At 41.2% G+C, this 20,636-nt stretch overlaps 2 protein-coding genes across 2 annotated transcripts; both read left to right on the plus strand.

Moving 5' to 3' along the window:
* Positions 1-1,238: 1,238 nt before the first annotated feature.
* rangap1b (Ran GTPase activating protein 1b) lies at positions 1,239-8,862 on the plus strand. The gene is made up of 16 exons (XM_061028070.1): positions 1,239-1,355; positions 1,724-1,842; positions 1,963-2,090; positions 2,490-2,549; positions 2,766-2,945; positions 3,059-3,193; positions 3,743-3,901; positions 3,992-4,105; positions 4,193-4,292; positions 4,817-4,901; positions 5,060-5,225; positions 5,502-5,585; positions 5,736-5,838; positions 5,994-6,082; positions 7,395-7,516; positions 7,648-8,862. Exons 2-16 carry the CDS (start codon positions 1,731-1,733, stop codon positions 7,730-7,732), a joined length of 1,722 nt encoding a protein of 573 aa, XP_060884053.1. The 5' UTR covers positions 1,239-1,355; positions 1,724-1,730; the 3' UTR covers positions 7,733-8,862.
* A 218-nt stretch (positions 8,863-9,080) lies between these two features.
* chadlb (chondroadherin-like b) lies at positions 9,081-20,277 on the plus strand. The gene is made up of 11 exons (XM_061027995.1): positions 9,081-9,189; positions 12,043-12,210; positions 12,297-12,491; positions 13,149-13,304; positions 13,405-13,550; positions 15,259-15,540; positions 15,640-15,859; positions 17,216-17,489; positions 17,581-17,993; positions 18,179-18,345; positions 19,762-20,277. Exons 2-11 carry the CDS (start codon positions 12,043-12,045, stop codon positions 20,060-20,062), a joined length of 2,322 nt encoding a protein of 773 aa, XP_060883978.1. The 5' UTR covers positions 9,081-9,189; the 3' UTR covers positions 20,063-20,277.
* The last annotated feature ends 359 nt before the right edge of the window (positions 20,278-20,636 follow it).

The raw sequence follows: 20,636 nt of genomic DNA on the forward strand, positions 1-20,636 counted from the left end.
TAATTTATTTCTGTATTTTTACATTTACACATCTATTTATTTCTGTGTCCAGGTCGCAAGAGGAAAAGTATATATATAAATTTGCTTCTGTCTGTTTTTCAAAATTGACCAGTCCTACTTCAGTAATGTTAGGACGGCCCACTTAATTTACATATTTACTTTTCCTTGTAGAACATGGACACAGAAATATATAAATAAATATATTAATATATTTATTTATATATTTATTGATGCATTTATTTAATTATGTATTTATTTATACATTATTGTATGCATTTCTCCCAACATTTATTTATTCATTTATTTATTTATTTATACTTACGTCATTTTTTGTCCCTCATACGCTGTTCCTGCTTTGATTAATCAATTAATATCATTGCCCCCAGATATATTTTACGAACTAATATTGTAGTAAACCCATAGACTGTAAATATTACCTAGTGAACCAAAGGATGCAGATGAGTTGTTGATCGTTTCTTTATTTTCAGTCAGCCCTGACACAATGTTAAATATTGACTGCTTATGCCCCATTGAAACAATTAGGAAAAAACTGTTACAATCATCCCTTTTCCTCGATTAATTAAGAATAGAATAGAATAGAATAGATGTTTATTGCCATTTGCACAGGTACAGGACAGTACAGGTACATTGGAATTCTTGTGCGTTTCTCCCTGAGTCAGCTTCTAGTTAAAATTATATATAAAATAGAATAGCATTATAAGAAAAAAAATAGTAGAAAAGTATAAATAAAAATAAATAAATAAACAAGTTGTAGTAACAGCTAAGTGATTTAAAATAAACTGTACAGAAGTTATACACTGTATTAAAGCAAGGATATAATACAAAAAAATAACAAAGGGGAACACTGTACAATGAAATGAAAATATAAATATGTTTTCTTTTTTCTTTCTTTTTCTTTTTTTTTCTAAATCAGTAATCCTGTTTGAACTCTGTGTCTGTTTGAAATTTCCCATGGTCATTTTCCAACAATATTAAGTACATATTATTTACCAAACAAACATGTGAAAATTAAACAATCAAGGGCCACTCCTGTTAAACAAAACCACCAGTGTCTTCTTGTTTAATTTGAAGAGCCGGAGCCCAAAAGAAAGTCCACTTGAAGGGTTTAGGATCAGGCTGGGGATACTGCTGGAGTCTCTGGGAACAGCTGAGTCGGTGTGTAACAGTAGGTGGCGGTAAAACACCTGTAGATCAATTTTGACCAACGAGAGCAGAATCGACGAAGAAGAAACTCCGGCAGCATGACGTCACACGATTTAGCAACCGGCGCGCTGCGGACCCACTGCGCGGAAGAGCGGCGTGTGTTTCCCATTCACATCTTTATACTCTTTGTGGTAAGGTTCAAAGCTTCAATGTAAACTTTATAAGTGAACAAATAGCCACATGACTCAAGAATACACTTTTAAAAGACCGCAACCAGCGTCACATGTCGTTAATATAATCACAAGCTGTCAAAGTCTGTTATGTTGCGGATGCTGCGCACCTCTACTAGCTAGCACCTGTGTAGCTAAGTAGCTACCTTGATTGTTGTTGATAGTTCTACAATGTCTGAAAATGATCCGTTAGAATCACATAAAATGCCATGAAATATAACTTTCACATTTTAGGAATAGCAGTATTGTCCTTCAGTTAACTTATAAGTTGGGAAACTTACTAAAACTTTTAATTTTCTCTGACGTGGGGTTTCTGGATGTTTCTGCAGAGTCGCTATGGCCTCAGATGATATTACTCAGTTGGCTGATGCTCTGTCCAAAACCCACGTTGGGGATGGAGAGTTGAGCTATAAAGGCTTGGGACTGAAGCTGGACGATGGAGAATCAGGTAAGATACATTACAGAGCAACATAAAGGTTTAAACTTTGTCCTCTTTCATTGCTTTATTGTGATTTGTTGGTGTCCTTGTTTCCTCCTCACACTTGACAATCGGTTTCCTGTTTTTCAGTAAAGGACCTGGTCCGGGAGATAGAGCAGTACCAGGATTTGAAAGCTCTTCGCCTGGAGGGAAACACTTTTGGAGTAGAGGCAGCCCATGGCATCGCCAAGGTCCTGGAGAGCAAAGACCAGCTGCAGGTACTCCTAAGTCCATAGTGTTCATACAAAGTAAACAAACATTAGCTTAACATCACACTTTAGATTTACCGTATTGTCTTAGAGCAGCAAAGGATATGCTAGTCACAATATTCTTGCTGCTTTGTATTACTAAGATTTCTATAAGACCAGTAGCATTCAATGTTGTCATACTTAACCCTTTTTATCTTAATAACACAGCTAAGAATAAAAAATAAAATCCATCCCTCTGTTCTTCTCAGTTTTATGCTCAACTACAGACTTTGGTTTTGTATCCCCCCCTTGCAGCATTAATACTTTCTGTTACCGCCTGTCTGCACTGTATTGCAAAAAAAAAACCAGCAGCACCCCTCTTTGTGCCATGTTGTTTTCAATCTGTTATTAACTCTGTGTGTCTTACAGAGATGCTATTGGAGTGACATGTTCACCGGAAGGTTGCGCTCGGAAATCCCTACAGCCTTGGTGAGAATTCCTCCTCTACTTTACAGGAAGAACCACACTGTTCAACATATTTTAAATTCTTTGCTTATCTCGATTACTTTTGGGATTTGTAATGTTTTATTGACCTTTTGATGAACACACATTTCCTTATGCATGCCAGTGATTTCATGTATTCATAAATTACTTGTTGATTGCATTTTATGCCTGATTCGCATGTCCTCTGTCTGTCTGTGCCAGAGATCCTTGGGTAGTGCAGTGATGTGTGCCGGGGCCAGGCTGACTGAGCTGGACCTGAGCGATAACGCGTTTGGGCCAGATGGTGTAAAGGGAATAGAGCAGCTGCTGAAAAGCCCGTCCTGCCACACATTGAGGGAGCTGAAGCTCAACAACTGTGGCATGGGGATCGGGGGAGGAAAGGTGAAAACCTTTAGTCCAGGTTTACGCTTAAGATCAGTAATCTTGTTTCACTTCGGGCTGGTTTGAATTTGCATTATGGAGTAGACAGTGACGGTGCTGTATGCTTTGTTTAGATTCTGGCTGATGCTCTGACTGAGTGCCACAGACAGTCATCGGCACTCGGAGCTCCACTTAAACTGAGAGTGTTCATCGCTGGAAGGAACCGTCTGGAAAACGAAGGAGCAAATGCCCTGGCCAAAGCGTTTCAGGTAAAAAAGCTCCCAAATTGATGAATAATAAACAATGATCCGTCTCCTGCACTCAAACTTGATGCCACCTCTGCATAAGTCAGGGCCCAAGTTTGAGCATGCTTGTGAAACTAACCAGTGCACACAAATGAGTATTTTTTGCTTAGTATCACATTGGAAAGAATGAAAGTAAAAAAACTCTTAATTAATGCTGTTTTTCTGATTATAGGAAGTATAAACAAAGACACACTCACTGTCACCTAACTGGATAACTTATGCAACATTTTAGATTTGGTGAAACAATTTTATTTAATGTTAATTCAAATGAAAGAAAATGGAGAACTATTTCATTGTCAGTTCACGGATTAATACAAAGTTTCCAAATGTCTTCTGTTCAAACATTTTAAATGTGTGGATTTGCAGCTTTTCTCATGATGCAAGTTAAAAATCTATTTTGATTGTTGGTTCTGACAAATGTAGACACCTGAAGATGCATCCTGCTCCTTAAACTGATTAGATCTTCCATGACGGCGTCTTAAACCTAAACACTACTTGGTTTTTCCTCGTTAGCTGATGGGAAGCCTGGAGGAAGTCCACATGCCCCAGAACGGTATCAACCACGCAGGCGTGATTTCATTAGCTTCAGCCATGCGACACAACCCAGAGCTCCGTGTCCTGAACTTCAATGACAACACCTTTACTAAAAAGGGAACGCTGGCCATGGCCCAGGTGAGGCCTGTTCACACATTCCCTTTAAGTACAGCAAAAATGCACACAGCATATGTTAAAAAAAACACTTTTCTGCTTTTGGTCACGCAGGCTCTGAGGCACCTGAGAAACATCCAGGTGATCAACTTTGGTGATTGTCTGGTCCGCTCAGAAGGAGCCATCGCTCTCGCTGCCGTCCTCAGAGAGGGATTACCAATCCTCAAGGTCTGGTCAACATCATAGCCAAGCCTTTATCGTCTGTTTATTTGATTGTCAAGAGGTTTATAACATCAATGTGTTTCTTTTCTTTAGGAGCTTAATGTGTCATTTGGAGAGATCACAGAGGCAGCGGCTCTGGTTGTAGCTCAGGCTATAATAGACAAACCTCACATGGAGAAAGTGGATTTAAACGGTATGCACACTATGTTTTAATCATCAATCAATCATTATTTGTAGAGTGCCAATTCATAACAAGTGTTATCTCGAGACGCTTTACAAAAGAGCATATGGGACAGTATGCAGGAAGGATTTCTCCTTTGCGTTCCTGTTGTCCACACTTCCTTTCCGCTGAGGTGAAGGTCGGAGCAGGCCGTGCATGAACGGTGGTTGTGGGGACAAAAAAAAAAAGTCAGATGGTGGTGGCTGGGCATCAGGTGGTGGTTGTGGGACGACACAGTCCGATTGTGTTTAAAACTGGTGCCACTAAAACTGTAGTATTAACATCTACGTGAGGTTTCCTTGTTAATTAATCCCAGAAAAGTTCAAAATAATTTTAGATTTCTTAAAAGAAAATAGTTTAATGTAATGTAAATGCTGCAAGAATTGAGATATTTTTTTTCTTTTCAAATTTAGATACAATAGTTTTTCTTCATGAGAAATAAGGATACAAATGATGAAAATCATTGTGTGTGTGTGTGTGTGTGTGTGTGTCAACAGGTAACTGTCTTGGAGAGGAGGGCTGTGAGGCTCTGAGAGAGGCTATGGAGAACATGCACAAAGGAGACTTGCTGGCATCTCTCAGGTAACATGTTGGTGTGCTAATCCAATGACTCTTTTCTGCAGCTGTCGTTCAGTCATCCTCTGAAAAAAACAAATCTTATCTCTGATCAGCATGTTAACTGAACAGGAAGTATGTTTACTCAATATTAAAATAATGTCGTTACCCTGACGTCATTGTAGTGATGATGAAGGAGAACCAGATGATGAGGAAGATGATGAAGACCATGAGAATGAAGATGATGATGATGAAAGTGACGACTGTAACGAAGACGAGGAGGACGATGAAATTTCATCAGGAAATGGATCACCGAGAAAAGACGACAGTCCTGAAAAACCTCAGATACCAGTACGACATCAAACACACATCACATGTTTTTTTTTTATTGATTTCCCAGGCAAATTACGTGAGCTAGTGTACTCAACCCATATTGTTAATTATTGTATAACTATTTATTTAATGCAAATAACTATCTTGAACAATTAAATTATTTCCTGTTAAGACTATCACGATTTAGAGAGTTAGGTAACATCCAGGTAAAAGTCCTAACACCCTGTCAGAGTTATGTCATAATTTTAATGTGACTAAAACAAAATCTGATTGTGACTTTGTGTCCTTCCTCAGGCAGAGATGGCGTCTTTCCTCAGCTGTCCCTCTGCAGAGAAGCTCCTTCAGTTGGGAGAGATGAGAACAAACTTGAAACAACATGTAGGTTTTTGAAATAAATGATTGTAATTTATCCCAGCAGGTTCCTCAATCCCGTGTAGCTATTAGTACATCTAACCACAGCAACCTAGACATTAAACATGACGCATGAGTGGATTTAATCAGCTCATCAAACGTGTGTCTTCTCAACAGGTGGATGCATCTGACCCTCACAATGCAGCTGATGTTGTTCTGAAAATAGCTTCTCTATACAGCGAGGATCCGGAGACCAAGACGGCTGTGTTTGAATCTATCGGTGAATAAACTGGTTCTATAAAATAGGTTTTCTTTTGTAAAAAGTTTTCTTCTAAAGGTTAAAACGCTGTTGTTGACAGATCTCTTTTATGTATAAAATGATATCTTTGCTATGAGCGTTATCCCAGTAGGCTCAATGATATCTGTGTCCTACAGACGCTGTGTTGAAGAAAATCCTCTCGGGTTCAGATCTTCACTCTTACTGCTTCCTCTCCACGCTGCTGGTCATGATGGGACTCCTCAAGGTAACGTGTTGTTATGATTATACTTTGATAGAAGTCACAGGCGGACAAGCATGGGATTGTTTGTCTTTTGAAAAGGATAGACTGTGTTCTTGATTATTTGACTGAACAGTTAATGTAGTCACCTTCTCAAGTTGGCAACAGAGTTACAAGTTGGTTAAACTAATTATTCATCATTTTATTAATGTAGGCCCACATGCCGCTTTACTGTTGTATCTAAACTGTAACGCAGCCACAAGTCTGGGCTGTAGCTCGGGTTAATGGGCCTGATGTAAACATGGTGGGCATGGTGTAAATCTAAATCCCTCACTACTTCTCTCTCCTTTGCCGCTGCAGCAGCGTTACTTTTTTATCTTAAAATCCTTTCATATCTGCGTACGTCAACATGAGGATTTATAGTTCGGAAGGGGTAAGGTATGAGGAAACCTCTTTGCCACCTGTTGCCATGGTAAATCATAGTACTATGGTCTCATTGCACGCGCTGAACACTGAGTGAACCTACTCGGGAAGCTAAAAAAACTTTTTTATTTAGGTGCAATCCAGCAGGAGAAAGCAGACTGGGAAGCAGCTCAAAATGAAATAGAAGAACAAACTAGGCTCAATGTGGTACCTTACTTGAATCCTTTTTGACATATTGAATTAAAGAATACCTTTGAGTGGCTAATTAATTTGGCCTAATTAAATTAATATATCCACATGTAAATGTAACTCCCAGCGAAATAATGCAGCTCCTTCATTCATCCTGAGGCTCATCTACTAAAGAACATACTTGTTCAACAGAAAAGTGATGTTTTAAAGGTTGTAGTGTGCCTCACAGATAATGATGACACAGCGTTTCTGGCTCTGTAAGAGGGAGGAGTTGAAGAGAAACTCTGGGTTTATTGGGGGAAAAAAACCCTGCTCCCGGCCAGGTTAGGTTTACAGACTCAGTTTCCATAGTAACCGGCTTAGCTCAAGTTGAGTTGTCCCTCTTTCTTGGGTTTGAGTGACCTCCCTTACTGTAACGGAAAAACCCAGAGTATCCCCTCATTGCAGGGTTTACAGACTCTGTGTTTGCACTGAACCTGCTTTCTGTTTGTTTATGTCTTTGTGCTCTCTCCAAGGTGCTGAATCTGGAGTCTGGTTTACATGTTTCAATGCAGCTCATTCATTAATTTCTTTGAAGTTTGTGTTTGAGTCCATCTGCTTTAAAATCAAACATTCTTCTTATTCATTGTGTTGAGAGTGAATCCATTTTTCTATCCATGTTTGATATAGACTGTAGTATTAGTGATGAAAATGACTTCATTTTCTATTTGGTTGTTTTGTGTTTCAGGGAGAGGGGAAGATGAAAAAGGTTTCACTGGTCCCGGGTCAGCTGTTGTGTTTGGAACACGCTGTCCAGCAGGAATACTTCCACCATCACCACGCATCAACGCTTCACACCGTCATGAACAAGTAAGGATCATCGTTTATCCATTCAAGTTTGGCCTGAGATTTACTTTCACAATATGTCATAGAATGCTGCATTTTACTCACAGACCATAAACTTTCAAAGTCATGTAAATGTTTTGTCTGTGGATTTGCAGGAACAGTGACGCTCTCAAGTCGTGCAGCGGTGCCGCAGAGAGGTTGAGCTCTGCCCTGAAGAAGAAGTGCAACGACCAACACTGATCGACCACTGGCAGCACAAACACTGGGAGACAGACACGCACTGTACCAACATGAACCTCCTCACCTACAAAACCAACAGGGACACTTTACACAAAAGGGATTCAGACAACCACTTTACCTATCTCCACTTCTGATTTGTATATTTTATGAAGGACTTACAAATACTGTCCTGAATCTCTTGATTTTTTTATTTTTCTACTTTTTCTTGTGACTTATATTTTTATAGAAATATAGATACAAATAACCAAAAAAAAAATAGAACTACACATAAGTTGACCTTTTGAGTTGATGTGTAAAAAATTGCAACGGATTGTATTCGTTATTGGAGCTAACATCAGACTAACAATCTGGCACCTTTTTCAAGAAGTTGCTTTGGATTTATTTACTTCAGTTTAACAATTCAGTGTTAGAGAACAACAGAACAATACGTCTGTTTCACACAGGCTCAGGCAAAGGAAATGTTTGGATTATCAAACTAATGTTATCAGACGTTGATAAATTCTGAAATCTTACCTTTAAATTCTGCTTCGGATGTTACGCCGCAAACACAGTAACTCATGTCCTGTATCTTTAGACATGTATTAAAGAAACTGATATTTGTTGTTAAACTTAGTAATCGAGTGCTGGAACAAAATCAGTAGAACTGATGGGATGTTTTTATGGCATGGCTTATTTTGCTTGAAAAGTTCTATTCTTTAAAGGAGAGAAGAGAAACTTTTAGGACAGTTGGTCCTATAACAGTCGCTGCTTCTGAGGTCCAGTCCATTTAGAGCACTGTGTGCACCTGACTGAGCGGGAATGGGCTGCATGCTGGAACACACAGTGTGTGTGTGACGTTCATTGTTCTGCACATACAACAGTCATAATGGTGCACAGCTCAGGGGGCTAGGATCTCTTTTACTTAATGTTGCTTCTCTGTTTCTGATTCAGTTGTACTCTTACATGACGGTCTGTTGCCTCATGTTTGTTCGTTATGGAGCATTTAAGGGAAATGGATGAGAATTGAAAACACCTTCATGGCGTTTAGAATAATATTACACTGTGTGGACTGCATTTACATTTTCAGGATGATTTGCTGTTTATTTGTACTGAAATACCTGTACGAAATAAATATAACTAACAAGGAAGAACTCTCCCTGTGTTGTGTCTCTGCTGTTACAGACATTTGTTTGAAGATTGAACATGTAAAGTGGATGGCTGCCTACATTTGCTATTTTGTAGTGAATTATTCCTTTAACAGACTCAACATGCAGACTGTAGAGGCAGTGTGTGTGTGTGTGTGTGTGTGTGTGTGTGTGTGTGTGTTGTGCAGGGGGGAGTGTCAGTGAATGAAGGGATAAACGGAGTTTGTTTTGGATGGGGGACAGCCAGGGGAAGCGCAGCAGAGAGCAGAGGCCGTGAGAGAGTCAGCGGACAGTAAACGACCTGCAGCCGGACGGACTCCCGACGGAACCACGGTGAGTCTGCGCGTACATGATTTTTGACTTACTGTGATTAGACAAATATCAGGATTTCTTTTAATAATGCTACTCGGGTGATTTTAAAGGTGGTAAATAAATAATGGAACATTTAAAACAACTCAAATATATAAATTATACTGTCCACAGCTGTTAGTTTTATTTGTGCATTTTTGTGTGACTAGTTCAGTTTTTGAACATTACCACACAGATCACTATTAACTTGTTAATAACTTTCTTACTAAACCAGTAAACAATATAAGTTTTGAAATGGGGGGGGGGGGGGGGGGTGTAACATTTTATTCGTCAAAACGTTCAAAGTTGGTGGGGGAATCGTTCTCCCGTCGTCTCTCGGTAAAGGAAACTTTTTTCTCGGGTCAACGCATTTTGGCACAACACCGGCAGCGAGAGAGACACTGTGCGTCTTTGTGCGCAGCCGGCGCGGCAGCTCCTCTGCGGTCAGGACTGTTGATCCCTGGGGGGACGCAGACAAACAGTCCGGCCGGAGGAAATTCCTCCGTCTCTGGTTTCTTGGCCCCTCTCTTCTCAGGGGGTTTAGGAACAAAACCTGGTGTGATGCTATGTTTCCTCAATTCAGATTTATTTCAATTAAACAGTAAAATCGACTTCAACTTTAGGCCAACATTATATAATGATGTTTCATCTCTGTCACGGTTTGGTGCTGCATTTTTAATCGAGTTTTAATGGAGGCACGATCTCACCTTTACAATATAATAAAAATGGAAATTTCAGAGTGTGGAGCCGTGAAGCTTTTCATGTCCATTGCTGCGGATCAGGATTGTTGATCCGACATGGGAATGTGGTTTTAAGGCATTCCAGTGAAGACTATGGCAGCCCAATCTGAACAGAATGGCACTAATCCCCAAAAAGTACAGAATAATGGAGAGACTTTCACCCGACTGGGCATTAATAAGGAAAGGAAAGCAAGGTGACACGCTCCTTTGGCAGATTTGCTGTTTAGTCTCACCTCTTCCGTCTGTGCTCACTGTAAAGAAAACATAGACTACAGTACATCATAAACTCTCCTGACAGCCTGTCACATATATTTGGGGTTGAGTCAGGTAAAATGGACCAGAAAAGGTTGGAGCATCATACAGTATCTCTAAAATATTACATTGATATTACAATATTACAATTACATTGACTGATCTTGCATTGTTGCCATGACACCAATTTACATTTAACGATTGCTTTTATTGGTCTGAGGTTGCTGTGCTGGGTGGGGCCAAGTGTTGCATGTAGTGAAGGATGGAAAATCTACAGAAAGTGAGCATGGTGTGGCAACAATAAAACGACTTGTCCCTAAAAAGGGGGATAAGGCGATTTTAAATTCAAGTTAACGAAGAAAAAATATTTTTGGATACATTTTTTATCAGGCTTTTTAAATTAAAAAAAAAGAAAGCTCAGAAGAAACTTTGATATTTTAGGCACTGGTCCATTTGAGCTTAACCAGCTAGATAAAGTGGGCCGAAATGATCAGCTAAAATAGGCCACATAAATATAGACACAGATACAGAAGTGAGAAATGTAGTATTGCAGGAGGACAAGAATAGGTCTACTTATTACTCAGGTTTTTACTTATCTTATCTTATTCTATTAAAATGAATATGATATGATAAGGGGCCCAGACAAACCTCCTTTTTTTCTTGGAGGATCACAAACTTACAACATTTGAGACCACCAGTTTAATCTTTACCTAGCTTTTAGTAAGCATTTCATATATAAGATACAGGTTTGAGCTGGATATATCTCAAGCCATCAATTAAATGCAACAAATTTAGAATAAAATTGACCTTAAAAATGTGATGCACTTAAAGGGACATTTTCAGTAAATACTTGTGATGCAAATGCTGAATGAATGCAAATTGCATTCATCTTGAGGAAATATACTTTCCCCTTGACTGTATGAAAAACAACTCAGAGAGGAAAGCCATGGGATCACTAACACGTGTGGCCAACCTGCCCTATAGAACCGAACTGATAAGATGAAGTAATATTAGACAGGGTAGCACGTCTTATATATCTGTTCAACAGGTTTGTACCAGAATTTAGGGAAGTTATAAAAGGATGTTTAATGCTCAAACAGATGATTCCTGACAAATCTTGAAACTCATCAGTTGTCTTCTGATGTCTTTAAAGCCGCTGGGAGTGATGACCAACTTTTCAGGGCTTCTAGTGTAGCAGTTAGTTAAAGCCTTAAAGGACCTTTGTTTATACTCCGACTAACAACTTGAAAAGTGAGAATGAAGTTGGTGTTAAAAATGACATCTAAGAGCAGAACGTGAACTTCACTCTCCAACACAGATATCTGTTAAGACATTCATTAAAGGTCAATCATTGTTAGAGAATCACAGAGGGGGTTCTGGGATTGCATTCGGCTCTTTTTGCTCTCCAAACGGACTGTTTTCCTTCTAACAGCCAATGCCTTCTGTAGCAGTGGAAGATACTTCTTGTACTACAAACAGAAATCAGAACACGTTTAAACCTTCATATTCTACATTTTTATGCGGTAATCTGTGAATAGAGATGAATTCCTCACAAAATACGTGGAAACAAAAACCACTGTATGCGCGGCTTGGCAGTTTGCAGAGAGCAGAAGAGTGAAGGAGGAATAATGAGTGAGTGAGGGAAGTAGAGAATGAATAAATTAGTCACTGAGTGCAGGATCCTCTTAGGTTTTATCTAAAAGGTATTTTTTTAACAGCTACCTGCACAATCTGTGTTAAGGTTATATAAAGTCATTTTTAAGGACGTTTGCCAGGAAACGCTTCAGTAAAGGGTGTAACTTCTGAATTTTGTGAATGAACTAAAAGCTGTGATTTTCCCTCTCAGATGTACTCTCAGCTCTGTCCCGACATCCTCTGGGTGCTGCTGCTGCTCCTCTGCCTCCCTGCTGCACACACAGCAAAGTGTCCACAGCAGTGTGTCTGTGACCAGATCCAGCTCACTGTGAACTGCGTCAATAAGAACCTGACCCAAGTCCCTCCCACTGTGGACGAGGTTTTTTCTTTTCCACACACAAACATTTCTCTAGTTCGTTTAGTTTTCATGTTGTTCCATGTCAGATTAAAGCCCTTTCTTTATAGATCACTGTGAAATTGGACCTCCGAGGCAATGACATCCAGGAGCTTCCAACCGGGGCGTTCAAACACACTCCCTACCTGACTCACCTGTCGCTGCAGCGCTGTAACATCCGCAGAGTGAAGGAGGGCGCTTTCCGTGGCCTTGGTCGCCTCGTCTTCCTCAACCTGGCTAACAACAACATTGACATCCTCTACCAGGTTTTCAATGACACATTTAGAGTCTGTTGGGGCCCTAGGCAGAATTTATTTAGGGGCCCGCTCCAACCATCATTATATCTGGACGTGTTCCAACTCTCTTCCTCTTTCTTTATTCACTCCCAGACAGATAATTCCTCTTTTCATTTTCCTTTAGTGGTTTAATTGTAATGAAGGAATAATACATGACTTGCTAAGCAGGGCAATGACAGTGAGTGCTGTCAAATAGGGCCCCATTAGGGAGGTTTCCTACTGTCATTGCAAAATTTGCACATTTCTAATTTTTTTTATCGCACAAAAAAACAAAACATAATACATCAATGAAAAACAGACAGTACATGATGATAAGTTAATGAACAAAATATACATTTTGAAAGAAATGTGCTGGAGGAGCCAAATAAACCCAGAGGGGCTTGTCGAGTGGCCCTCCTAAAGAGAAACATTTTGAGGCACTGCTGTGTTTTTAAGTTTGTCAGCCTTTTGGGGGGGGGGGGGCCCTTACTGGCCTTGGGCCCCCAACAGTTGCCTGCCTTGCCTGTTGACAAGCAGCGCCTCTGCACACATTAATCAAGATTTTCATGACCAACATTGTTCCTCCTTCCTAAGACAAAGTTCACCTTCTCAACTCTTTGGTCTTATTTTTGCCTCTTGTGATTCCAGGAGTCATTTGACGGCCTGTCCTCACTGAAACAGCTCATGATCGACCGTAACCGCGTGGAAGAGATCCAGCCTGGGGCTTTCTCTCAGCTCGGCTTCCTCAACCTGCTCTCCCTCACACACAACCAGCTGGTCTACATCCCCAACATGGCCTTCCAGGTTCACACACATCAAACTACACAACGTATCTCAAACTATAAAGATGGTGTAAAGACATTTACAAATGTTCTTACCAACCTGTTCACCTTTCTACCTCCAGGGTTTGCAGAACATCAAATGGCTTCGTCTCAGTCACAACTCTCTGAACTACCTGGACACCGAGGCCTTCGCTGGACTGTTCACACTAAACCGCCTCAGTCTGGACCACAATGAGCTGCAGTTCTTCCCATCTGAGACCATGACCAGGTCAGCAAGTAGACCTCCACTAGGTGTCAGAAGCATCTGCCTTCAGTCAGACGAATACATAACATACTCACACGGACAGATATTAAACGTAAAGGAGCAATCTGTAAGATATCTACTGAATGAAATCATAAAATGACCTCATTCATCATCAGACATTAAGGAAACATGTTCTGTTGAAGTGCAGGCTTCTCTGAATACAAAGCAGCAGCCACTATGTCCTCCTTAGTTTAGATTCCGGTTTGTGTTTGTTTTGACCAGAGAAGGAAGGCATTTTTTAAAATTTATTTTTTTAGATTTATTTTTGGGCTTTTGTGCCGTTATTGGAGAGATAGGACAGTGGATAGAGATGGAAATCAGGGAGAGAGAGAGAGAGTGGGGATTGACATGCGGGTAAGGACCCACAGGTCGGATTCGAGCCTGGACCGCCCGCTTGGAGGGCCATGGCGTCCATACGACGCGTGCACTACCCACTGTGCCACCAGCGCCCCGGTAGGCGGTTTTAAGGCGTATTGAACGCCCCTCAGTTTGCCAGACATGGGACCAGTTATCACAGCAAACCAGCAGGTGTTGCAGTGATGGAAGCAAACTGGTTTCAGATATAACGGATTCAATCCGACCTAATAAGCTCCTTAAGCAGAAACGTGATAAAAATAGGATAAATATTGGAGATGCTTTTTAAAAATGGACAGAAGTTAGAGCGCAGAAAAGTTACAAGAGCAATTCAGAGCTGGCTAAACACTGAAGCTTCATGGCAACCCTCGTTCACATCAACTCCAGGGAGGAGGGGGCGGGGGGACACAGCTCTCTCCAATATTTTGAATTAGACTGCAGTACCCATTTTAAACACCAGGTGTCAGAGTTACATATTGCTCCTTTAAAGAATTAACTTCTTTATTCTTCTTAATTATAAAATCTATTATATTTTATATGAACAAATTAGCCATCATGCAAGTTGGTCTTGATCATCATCCTTATGTAGTAAGAGTTTGTTCAAAACATTGTAAGCGATGGTAAGGGAGCTCATTTTATAGTAAACAACAAAAACAACAGAAAGGGAGGGTGTGTTTTTCAGCCATAGTGAACGCATCCCAGTACAAAGTCAAGGAGAACTGTCTTACTTGCCAGTTTGAGAGCCTAGTTTTAAAACCCTGAAGGTTAATAGCTTAGGTACATGACCGTTCAACATACTGATCCAGAGACACATATATTGTGTTGATGTTGAGAAGATAACGTGTCATTACAAGGAAATAATGAGTTTGGGAAGTTACAACCGTTGAAACATAGATATGCTGTGAGTCTCATGAGGCTCAAAGCTACTCCAAGCTAAATGCTAACTTCAGCATGGCAACATGTTCACAGTGATGATGCTAATACGCTGCAGTTTTTTCGTCATGTTCGATATCTTAGTGAAGTGTGACATCATGCTAACATTTGCTAAGTGGTACCTATAATTAAGTACAGTGAAGTCATCAGTTCAGCAGATATAGGATCCAAATTATTGTGTGATGAAGAATTTGTCTGAAACAAGGTGGTGGATTATCTGGCTGCTTTTTTCTGGAGAGGTGCTGCTAGCTTAGCTAAATACATTGTTTGATCTCACAGTTGCATTGTGTTGGAAGTAAGAGTAAAAACATCAGAAGGGAGTATTATTCATGTAATAAGGAGGACCTTTCCTTTCTAATATAACCTTCCTCTGTTTTGTATCTAGACTGCCAGAGGTGACCCGTCTGGATCTGAGCTACAACCCAATGACTTACCTTGGAGAGGATGTGGTGTCCGTGGCCAAACTGACCCACCTTTTCCTGGACCACATGTCTCTGCAGGACCTGGCCAACACAGCTGTGTCCAAATCCCCCAACCTCATCCACCTGGACATCAGCTACAACCAGCTGCGCGTCATCCAGCCCTTCTCTGAAGGTTCACCCAACCTAGCACGCCTCAACCTGGCCGGGAACCCAATCTACTGCAACTGCTACCTGCGTCCACTCAGGTACATCTGACCTCTGCGGAGCCTGAAACAATGGCGGATGACATCCAGTCAATGAACAAAAGTACCTTTAATATCTTCTTTTATGTTACCTCACTGTAGAGAATGGGCAATCCGTAGTAAGGTGAAGCTGATGGGAACATGTGGAGGTCCGGCTCACCTCTCAGGAGAGAACCTGGAGGCCGTTCACCCTCCTGAGCTGCGTTGTCAGAGCCAAGAGGCCATGCTAAAGGCGGAGTTTGAGGAAGCGACCAGGAACGCACCGCCACCCACAAAGGAGCCAGAAAACAAGGTCAAGTGTCCCGCCAACTGTGTCTGCGAGGTAAGTGGGGCGTCGGAAGTTGGACACCAGGGGAGATTTTGTGATTTACTTCTGTAATATATAGAGACTGATTTTTGTCTACTCTTCCCACTTAAGTTTATCAAGACAACTTCTACTCCTTTTCAGTCTAAGCTTTGTAATCTCACTTTTCTGTTTTTGCTGATAATTTAGACAATGCTGACATTAAATGTGGGGGTTGGTCTCAGTGGTAGAGTCGGTCGTCTCTCAACTGGTCAGGAGTTCAATCCCTAGCTTCTGCAGTCACACGTCCGATGTCCCAAGTTGCTCCCTCTGCTTCGTCAGCAGAGCATGAATGTGTATGAATGGAACAAGTTAATACTGATGGACACTTTACACAGCAACCTCTGCCATCAGTGTGTGAATGTGTAGGTGTGACCTGCGGTTTAAAAGAGCTCTGAGTAGTCAGAAGACAAAAAAAATCACTATACAAGCTCAAGTCCATTTACAATTCAACAAATGACGAGGGAAGTAGGCCAATAGGCTTATGATCTTGTTTTTTTAAATCTGTAATGTGAAATTTGCCAAAAGTTATAACACCTTTAAACTTACTAAATCACATGTTGTTATATGTTTGTTTAACCCGTTCAAAAGCAGAAACTGTAGTTTTATGGATATTTAGGTGCTGTTTTTATACTAATCAAGCAATCTTGGAACCAATTTCCTAAACTGATGCCGCCAATGCGAGCGCTGTAACCTTTGATGAACTAAAAAGGACTTCCTTTTCCCTGTGGTGCCACTGTTTTGACAGCCTCTGAAGTAACCTGACCATTTAAAAGCAGATTTTCTGATGCTCTTGAATGCAGATTTTTATTTATACATTTAAAAAAAAAAAAAAATCTAAGTTATCGTGAGGTTAATGCAAATGGGTTCAGCTAATGCACACTGCCCCACTCGCTCTCCACAGAAACGTTTTTTTCTGCATACAACCAAAGCCTGCTGATTCGTGATGGGTCAACACTACTTGGTCTAAAAGCAGACAATAAACTGAAAACTTTGGTACAACAAAAATCTGGTTTTAAGCATTTTCTTAATTTATTAATCCTCTAGCATCTCTCCGTTCTAAGACTTTGTTCACAGCATGTTGTTGCAGCCATAGGGTCGCAGGAGTAACTTAACAAAGATGTCAGAGCTGTATCATCAGAATACTTAAGAATGTAATGATTTGTAGCACGGCTGAACTCACAGGCCATAAAAGAAATACAAGATTTGAAAACTGTGCTCCAGATGATAAGCTTACGTTTATTGGAGCTGAATGTGTGGCAGATATCTAAATGGAGAAAGTAAAAGAACAAGGTTTGAGATGGCTCTTTGTCCCCATCCCCTCCCTCTCCTCAGGCGGAGACTCACCACTCCTCATGTGAGAACCGAGGTCACACTAAAGTTCCTCGGGGTTTCTCTCCCACCACTCGTCTCCTCGACCTGCGCGGAAACCACTTCCACTACATAACCAGCAACAGCTTCCCCGGCGTCTCCCAGGTGGTGTCGCTACATCTGCAGCGCTGCAAAATGGCGGAGGTGGAGGGCGGGGCTTTCAGTGGAATGAAGGGACTGATATACCTGTACCTGTCAGAGAACGACCTCACGTCTCTCAGCCCTGACGCCTTTAAAGGTCCAATTAAATGTGTTGAAAAGACATTTTGGACATCATTAAGACGTGTTTCTGTGTACTGAATTTGAACTTCTTTAATCCTCGTCCACAGGCCTCCCTCAGCTGACATACCTCCATTTGGAGAAGAACCGCTTCACCAGTTTCCCCATAGGAGCTTTCAAACTGGTGCCCAGTCTGCTGGCGCTTCACCTGGAGAACAACACCATCGCCAAGCTGGAGGCAGACATATTGACTGGCGCAGGGGGCCTCAGAGCCCTCTACCTTACCGGGAACGCCATTGACCACGTGTCACCCAGAGCTCTGGACCAGGCTGGTGACCTGGATACGCTCCACCTGGGGGGAAACAAGCTGAGCGAGGTGCCTACTGAGGCGCTGAGCAAGACGGGAAACCTCAGAGACCTGAGGCTGTCGGGGAATTCTGTACGCTGGGTGGGGCCCAACGCTTTTCGACCGTTGGCAGGGTCACTGAAGGAGCTGTACCTTGATAACATGGGACTTGAGAAGGTAGGAAAGCTCTTATTTCTTTAAGGCCTTCTCTTAAATTTTATGTAACCCGCTCATTTAGCCTTTGAAATTTAATCTTAAGATTAAAACGCTGTCATCCAGACAGATCTCCAGCCATAGTTCTGGCTTTAAAGTCAGCAACAAATCATTCAGGTGACATTTTTCTGATGTCTCTCGTACTCCAGATGTCACAGAACTCCCTGGCAGGTCTGGGCCCAGGATTGAGGAGTCTCTTTCTGGAGGGCAACCAGCTGGAGGAGGTGCCTAACCTTCACACTTTCACTTCCCTGGAGGTGATCAACCTGGCCGACAACCCTCTGATGTGTGACTGCCCTCTGCTGCCTTTACGCCTGTAAGTACTTTTTTCTAATCACAGCACAGTGCAATGAGAAATCCTTTTTGTTTTGGGGTTGTTCCTTGACTCCTTAAAACAAGACAAACCTTGTTTTACGTCATTCATCTGGGGTCGTGTATTGATGAAGCACATGTTTTTGTTGGGTCGGTTATGTAGCCTATGCTTGGTTCCTTGCAGCTGTGAGTCCAAAAACAAAAAAAACACAAAATCTTGCTGTTGGATTTACCATTCCATATAATAATGCTCTAAAAATTATGATTTATAAAGAACTTAAGTAAAGTACATGTTTGTTGCTTCGGTGTGCCACGGTCAAAAACCATTGACCTCAAATTGTGTGCAACACCTGCTGCTAATCAGCATTCTTAAATAAGTTTGGCTCCCTGGGATCACAGTGCCGCCTAGTGGTCAGCCCAATAAGCAAAAAAACCCAAAATGGCTCAAACATGTGTCATCATTTACAGGATTATTCCTTATCCATAAATTATTAATTTCAGGGGGAAATGTTGCAAATTTTCAACCTTATGCAAAAGTCTGATTATGTTTTAGTAATGGCAGAGTGTACAATAATAATCAAACGTTTTGCCTTTTGATGTATTGATCCTCTTACCTTAAAGCATTCTATCATCTGCATTCCCTTTGCACACATTCACAGCAGCAACAAGAATACGTTTATGGAGTTTTTTACAGAGTTGACTATCTTTAACAGGTTTTCAGTTTGATCTCAAGGCGGCAGATATAATCACAGTTCTTTGACGTTGTTGTGTTGCTATGAAGAACAACAGGATATAAAAGTTGTAAATATAACTGTAATATAAAAACCTGTATTGCAAACCAGCAAAGAAAACTGCTACAAATTCAGCAAAAATGACACCTGAGATATGAGTGTTATAGGCAAGAATACATGTTTAATCATCTGAATGTATTTAAATCATTTTAGATATTAAAGTTTGGAAGTCACACAGCTCAACCAGGACAACAAAAGTACTTATCAGGTCAAAGGCTCAGAGAGAGAGAAATGGCCTCTACGTTCAATGCACTTGGACTTAACCCAAGCCAAGAAGAGAGAAATCGACTTTTCTCAGTCAGTAAAGCACCACACAGAAGAATATAGTGCTTCCATTAATAAATATAATACATTTTATCATGGGCATTAAAAAATGTTTTCAGTCCTTTTTTAAGTGCGTCCACAGTCTGTGGAGCCCTCAGGTGGTCAGGGAGAGCATTTCAATTTCAAAGCATGTGGAGGGCTCTGTCCCCCGTTGAGCAGAGCTTAGTCCTGTGGGTTTTAAGGCGGTTGGTCTCAGATTTACATTTACCATCATTTTTTAGAGCAGTCAGAAAACTTTATGGATTAACCCATTTGACATAGTTTGTGTCTTTACAGTTTAAAGTGTATTCCTCCTCTTCATCCAGGTGGATTGAGAAAGTCAACCTGAAGGTACGAGCCACCTGTGCAAACCCCCCTGAGCTGAGGGGTCGCAGGGTCAAGGACGTCCACGTCTTCAAAGCCTGTCCAGGAGGAGAGAGCCTCCCCTCCGCCCCAACCGTCACCCCAAAACCTGCAAAGCCACCAAAGGCCACCAAACCCAAACCGATGCACCTTCAGGGCCTTCGGCAGGTGAAAATGATGAAACCCAAATCCAAAACACGCAAGGGTCCCAACACGAAACCAACAGCAGCCAAGAAAACCACCAAGACAGGAATCATGGCGTGAACCTGCTGCCTTTAGCTGTTTTGAGACTTCAGTTTCCAGTTAACTGCATCTGATGAGCAAGAGGTGGAACCAAAGATTTTAATTCTTAAACTGTAAACTCTCTTAGACCGGTCTCTGCCGAGGCTCCTTCACATCTTCTGTCAGTCAAGTTTCCATTAGCCAGTGTGTTGCTGTTTAATCCACAAATTAAAAAAGTTATATTCCTTCTAACATCATCCCAGGAATCAACACCGAGCATACTTTCTTCTGCCAGCAGAACAAGATACACATTGACAGTTCAGCTAGTCCCCCCAGCAGCTCTGTTGGGACTCTGTAGCTTCTTGGAGGAGGCTAATAAAGTGAACGTCATTAGCTTAAAGGCAGGGTTGGTAATTTTCAAAAACTAGCATGATTTTGAAAGTAGCATTCTCTCAGTGCTCCAGTGCTTTGAATGTGGTTGAGCAGGGAGGCGTCTGATTGGTTCATCAGATTGGTACCTCGTGGCAGACATTGGTTTAAGTTTTTACACGCTTACAACTGCTACAGATGACAGAGTTTCTTTGTTCCTTTTTCAGAGCACATTCATTTTTTACTT

Source organism: Labrus mixtus, chromosome 21 (assembly GCF_963584025.1).
Source record: "Labrus mixtus chromosome 21, fLabMix1.1, whole genome shotgun sequence".
Taxonomy (NCBI): domain Eukaryota; kingdom Metazoa; phylum Chordata; class Actinopteri; order Labriformes; family Labridae; genus Labrus; species Labrus mixtus.

Coding starts and splice junctions, on each gene's coding strand:
- rangap1b (XM_061028070.1), top strand. CDS start 1,731: ATGGCCTCAGATGATATTACTCAGTTGGCTGATGCTCTGTCCAAAACC. Junction 4,902..5,059: donor GACTTGCTGGCATCTCTCAG/GTAACATGTTGG, acceptor ACGTCATTGTAG/TGATGATGAAGGAGAACCAG. Junction 5,586..5,735: donor GAACAAACTTGAAACAACAT/GTAGGTTTTTGA, acceptor TCTTCTCAACAG/GTGGATGCATCTGACCCTCA.
- chadlb (XM_061027995.1), top strand. CDS start 12,043: ATGTACTCTCAGCTCTGTCCCGACATCCTCTGGGTGCTGCTGCTGCTC. Junction 13,551..15,258: donor CCATCTGAGACCATGACCAG/GTCAGCAAGTAG, acceptor TTTTGTATCTAG/ACTGCCAGAGGTGACCCGTC. Junction 15,860..17,215: donor CCGCCAACTGTGTCTGCGAG/GTAAGTGGGGCG, acceptor CCCTCTCCTCAG/GCGGAGACTCACCACTCCTC.